This window comes from Drosophila pseudoobscura, chromosome X (assembly GCF_009870125.1).
Source record: "Drosophila pseudoobscura strain MV-25-SWS-2005 chromosome X, UCI_Dpse_MV25, whole genome shotgun sequence".
Classification (NCBI taxonomy): domain Eukaryota; kingdom Metazoa; phylum Arthropoda; class Insecta; order Diptera; family Drosophilidae; genus Drosophila; species Drosophila pseudoobscura.
Genome location: NC_046683.1, coordinates 30,682,748 through 30,688,747, shown reverse-complemented (window position 1 = coordinate 30,688,747; position 6,000 = coordinate 30,682,748). Strand labels below are relative to the sequence as shown.

The following is a 6,000-nucleotide window of genomic DNA, read 5'->3' as shown; positions in this document are numbered from 1 at the left end:
ACAGGGCTCAATCGACTCGGCTATTGATGCTGATCAAGAATATATATACTTTATAGGGTCGGAAACGATTCCTTCTGGACGTTACACACATCCACTTTTACCACAAATCTAATATACCCCAATACTCATTTTGAGTATCGGGTATAAAAATATATATATACTTAAATAAATATGCATAAATATAAATGGAATTGGTTTTACATATGTATGTATATTTCAAATCAATTGTCAATCGCGCGCTTTCCGACGGGAATCTGCAAAGTACAAATTTAGATGCGGGTCGCACCTTGAATACTCTCATGGACAATACCCATAAATTTTCTAATTCAATTATAAAATATCTTATGTACATACATATGCACATAAATATTAAAGTTTATTACATTCGTATATTGCATGAGGGTTTTCAAAATTACTGCTGCCCGGTCAGCGTCGAGTCGGTGTGTCTCGAGAGAAAGAATACAAAAACAAAATATGAATCGTCTGCGTGCCGAAACCGTAGGGCAGCTTGGTCGCTGATGTCTTTGGCGCGGCACAGTGGGACTCAGCCGAAATAGTAAAAAAATTGTATGAGTGCTTTAGATAAATTCTAATAGAGAATTTTCCAATCGAATTTTCCCACTGTGCCACTCCAAAGACATCGGCGATCCGCGACCACCGCTTCGACGGTGCTGAGGCTCGAGAGTCCAGAATTGCCGAACAGACGAAACCGATGGGCAGCGGGGTCGCGGTAGAGACGAAGTACAGGCGAAAATGGAATTGAAACCCCGCGCGCTCCCTCGTGCCTTTTGGGTTCTAATGTTAGGGCCCGCCATAGAACAGCTTTTTGGTCGCTCATGCAACATCTTGGTATTGTATAGTCTTTGGTATTTTATAGTCTTTGATATAAACAAAACATCGAGAACCGACGGCGTTTGCATAATTTGTATAATTTATAATCAACCTGCTTAAGATAAGGAAATAAATGTGCAATTATATTATTGTAATATTTTATATTTTGTGGTATAAATCAAACAAATAAGAGCTTTTATTTCATTTCCCGCGCCCTAGTGTACCATACCCCCACCCCCTGCCCATTCTTCATTTATTTTGTGGCGGTAGGTCAGTCCATCAAAAGACCCGAAACAAGAACCAAACTCAAATTTCAGTTCTAGCGGCCAGCAATAGTAAACACACACACGCAAAGTACGTGAGAATGCATGTGCACCCATACACTAAAACATGCTGGTGGCAAAACAGAACCAGACCTGAGAGAGTTCAAAAAATCTGAAAAAACATACAATCACATATTTTTGTCGAAACATATTGCGTGTGTACTAACACATGCAAAGATGTTCTCTCTGCGCTCTCTCTCTCTCATGATGACGTCACTCTGGGGTACGCAACGCGCTAGCCTGTGTGTGACACTTTCGTTGTATGAACTGGCATATCTATATACTGTATGGTTAGTGGTTGAACTCAAAGAGGCCTTCCTTCGTTATGAACGCCGTATATTTTTTGCTCCTTTCTTCCACAGGAACGTGGAAAAACCCATATTCTCAGTCCATGATGGTGAACATCTTAGCATTTTCCAGTTTTTCCAGCACCTCTTCAACGATTGGAACGGGAAAGCAATCTTTCAAGACCATCTTGTTCAACTGACGATAGTCCACGCAGACCCGGCTGCTCCCATCCTTTTTCTTGACAATTACAGTCCGACTGGCGAAATTTGATGATGAGCGTCGTATTATCCCAGCGTTGGCCCATTCATCGATCTGCTGCTTGACAACGTCGGCTTCGCTGATGGCCACTCGACTTGGCGAATGTCGAAACGGCGCTGTTGAGACAACGAGCTTTTTCGCTGACTATGATTGTTCAATAATTTCACAAATTATTAATTTCCGAAAACGTTATAAATTTTATTATAGGTATTTTGTGTGTTGAGGGTGGCCGAAGATGCCAGAGCCTTTTACAATAGTATTAGAGTGACACACTTGGATGAGGCAAGCGAGCCGATCTCGAGCCAAAGTAATAGATTGGGGACAAAAAGGGTCTGTTCTCCAACTATATCAAGCGGTAACTGCTAGAGCAGGCGCAGCTGCTGACGGCTTAGCGACGGCATAGGAAAGAAAAGATAACAAGAGCGAGCATAGATAAGAATAGATGATTAAATGAGAGCATGTTGCTGAGCGAGCATAGATAAAGCTACGCTTACGTTACGTTAGTTTAGTATAATGACCAAAATAGAAAAGAAAGTGAATTGATAGGCAATAAAACAATGGTATAAAATTTACACTCGGGCTTCGCCCGAACATACTCCCCCCGTGGAAGGATCCATGCCTTTCACCTCATCTCGTAGAGGCAATAGACATAGTTTTGCAAGTGCTCTTCGGCTAACACCTGTAGCCATCCTGATCAAGGCGACTCGAGATACGCCATCAGCTCCTGGGATGAGCTCGAGGATTCTCGCTAGAGGCCACTTCAGAGGAGGGAAGTTCTCGTCCTTAACAAGAACGACATCATTGACGTGAAGCTCAGGATTCCGGGTGCGCCACTTCGTTCTTTCTTGAAGACTGGTTAAATACGATTGGCGCCAGCGAGACCAAAAGATTTGCTGAAGCTGTGTGACCTTCTGCCAACGGTCCAAGCGATCGACGTTTAAATGAACCAAGTCAGGCTCCAAGAAGGTTGTGATAGGGGCGCCAACTAGAAAATGGCTGGGCGTGAGTACATCGAGATCTGCAGGGTTCTCTGAAAGAGGAAACAATGGCCTTGAATTAATGATTGCACAGATATTGCACGCGAGAGTGCGCAGCTCATCAAATCCAAGAAGCGAGGATCCGAGGGCACGTCGAAGATGATGCTTAGCAAGCTTGACTGACGCCTCCCACAATCCTCCAAAATGTGGCGATCTAGGAGGAATGAAACGCCAATCGATGCAATCGTTGAGAAAAGCTTGATGCACGGCTTCTTGATGACTGTCGCTTAGGAATAGCGACTTAAGTTCCGCCAGTTCGTTCCGCGCTCCAACAAAATTTGTGGCATTATCTGACCAAATACGAATCGGTCTTCCACGGGTGCAAATGAAACGGCGAAGAGCAGAGAGGAACGCAGATGTTGTAAGATCCTTCACAAGCTCGATGTGAACCGCCTTGGTGGAGAAGCATATAAAAATGCTCATGTAGCACTTTAGTGGGGGCCGGTTTCGAACTTCTGATTTATACAGGAACGGACCGCAATAGTCCACGCCGGTAACTAAAAATGCACGAGATTCGCTGACTCTGTCCACCGGAAGATCTGCCATTATTTGCTCGAGAGTTCGAGGCTTCACTCTAAAGCATCTGACACACTTTTGGATTACGTGTGCTACGGTCTTTCGGCCACCGATTGGCCAGTACGTTTGACGAATGATGGCTAATAGCGACTGGGGTCCAGCGTGAAGGTGCTTTTCGTGTAAGTGCCGTATCAGAGCAGAAGTGATGGAATGATTCTTGGGCAATATTATGGGATGCCGTCCAAGGTCCAAGGTAGAGTTTTTAAGACGCCCTCCAACTCGAAGCAAACCGCAATCATCTAAAAATGGCGAAAGAGAGGCGATCGAGCTTGAAGCCTTGATGTCCTTTCGCGTTTCCAGGGCTCTTATTTCAGTGGATAGACGAGATTGTTGAGTAAGACGAATAAGCAGTTCGGTTCCCAAACGCAAGTCCTCCACAGTTATTCCAGACTTTCGTCGATGAATGAATTTGCATACATACGCAAAAATTCGTTGCATTTTGGGGAAGGAATTTACAAACTTTGATTCTTCCACCAAATATCTTGACGCGCAGTTTGTAATTAGTATGGTTTTTCGTGCCTCCAAAACCGGCTCTGGAAGAGCAGGTGTACTTGGCCATTGATCCTTACTGGCTGTCAAGTATGTAGGTCCATACTTCCAAAGATGAGAATTGATGAGCTCAGCTGGTAATGATCCTCGAGAAAGCATATCGGCAGGGTTTAGATCAGTTGGCACGTGCAGCCAAGACATTCCAGATGTGAGTTCCTGAATAACAGAAAGTCTATTAGCGACAAATACATTGAAGTTGGATGGTTGATTCTTGATCCAAGCCAAAACGACTGTGGAGTCACACCAGCAATAATAAGAGCACTTGAAGTTCATCAAAGACACTTCATGCATAAGCTGAGCGAGTAGCGCTGCACCACATAATTCCAACTTGGGTATTGTGATAGTCTTCAGTGGCGCTACACGAGATCTGGAAGATAGAAGATTTGCCTTGACTCCATTGTCGCCTTCCGAAACAGCGTAGATGCAAGCTCCATAAGCACTCATGCTGGCATCACAAAATCCATGCATTTCAAGGTTGCTGCTTCGAAGGAAAGATAGGCGCGGGAAAGAAATTTGTTGCATAGAGTCAAACTGCTGAATAAAGTTGATCCAAGTTGTGCGTAAGGAGACTGGCAGACTTTCATCCCAATGAAGCTTTTCTTTCCACAGCTGCTGTAGAAATATTTTTGCTTTAGTAATAACTGGCTCTATAAGTCCGAGTGGATCATAAAATCGTGCAATAGTTGACAATACAACTCGCTTAGTTGGTTTCGAAGGGACTTGATTGGGACAGAATGAAAATAATAGCTCATCCGAAGTGGGATTCCATGCTAAACCTAGCGTCTTGGTTACATCGCTGCCATCAGTAAATTTAACAAATGTTTCCCTATCTTCATGGGGTGTTTGATCGAGTACATATGTATCGTTGGAACACCATTTTCTGATCTTGAAATTTCCTTTGGCTAATAGTCCTGACACCTGGCGAATTATTTCCAGCACCTCATTTGTAGTATCTCCCCCCGTTACCAAATCATCCACGTAAAAGTCCCGCAGCACAACTTCAGAGCCAATTGGATATGACGAACTCTCGTCTGCCGCTAGTTGGTGCATAGAACGGACGGCCAGAAATGCTGCTGGTTTCGTTCCATAGGTCACGGTATCCAGCTTGAATGTCCTTAGCTCCTCGAGGGGTGAGTCACGCCACAGTATGCACTGCAGAAAACTATCTTGGGGCGAGGCACGGACGCATCTATACATTTTACAAATGTCACCAGTCAATGCTATACGAAAGGTACGAAATCGAAGATCGTAACTAACTTTGGCTGAATTGTTGGGCCTGACATCAATATATCGTTGAGGGAATATCCTGTAGATGTACAAGCGGATTTGTCGAAAACTACTCGGAGTTTTGTGGTGGTTTTGTCTTCTCTTAAGACGCAGTGATGAGGAAGACAAAATTTGCATTGTTTAAGTGCGTCACTTTTGACAGGGGACATGTGATTCAAATCGACGTATTCCTTTATAAATGCGGCGTATTGGGCCTTGAGAAGCGGTTTGCGAACCAACTTGCGCTCTAGATTGAGAAATCTGCGATAGGCTTGTTGATAAGAATCTCCAAGAAGACTGTCACTCAGCTTTAAAGGCAATTGAACGCAATATTCGCCACTTGGAAGCCGACCGCAATGTTTTTTGAAATGTTCCTCGCAAGCAATTTCCTCCTTTGTTGCTTCTGTAGCGGGACCGTGGCAGTTTTCCACTTCCCAGAACCTTCGCACTAGCTCATCCAAACCAACGGTAGGCGTTTGACTCAATTCCGTCGAACTAGAGGCAGCTAGGAGCACTGAGCTGCGGGAGTACTGACCTCCACCTGTGACAACCCAGCCGAGACGGGTTTTTTGTATTATAGGAAGTCCCCTCTCCAATTTGATCTGTCCAACGCATAAAATGTCGTAAAATAAGCTGGCTCCAATAAGTACATCGATGCGCTGAGATTTGTTAAAGTGTGGGTCAGCAAGGCTGATATTGGATGGCATTTCCCATTTGGATACATCAAATGAAGAAGCAGGCTGGTTTCCTGTAATACGTGGAGCAACGAGAGCTGTGAGACTCGTGAAGTAATCGGAAGTCCTGGATTGAATGACCAAATTAACTGAACCTTCCGTGTGAAATGCAGAATCAGCGCCGATACCCGATACTGA

General features: G+C 44.3%; 1 protein-coding gene across 1 annotated transcript; it reads right to left on the bottom strand.

Moving 5' to 3' along the window:
* Positions 1–2,229: 2,229 nt before the first annotated feature.
* Positions 2,230–4,263, bottom strand: LOC117184661 (uncharacterized). The gene is made up of 2 exons (XM_033383246.1): positions 2,589–4,263; positions 2,230–2,510 (listed from the first exon to the last, which is right to left on the bottom strand). Exons 1-2 carry the CDS (start codon positions 4,151–4,153, stop codon positions 2,270–2,272), a joined length of 1,806 nt encoding a protein of 601 aa, XP_033239137.1. The 5' UTR covers positions 4,154–4,263; the 3' UTR covers positions 2,230–2,269.
* Positions 4,264–6,000: the final 1,737 nt, after the last annotated feature.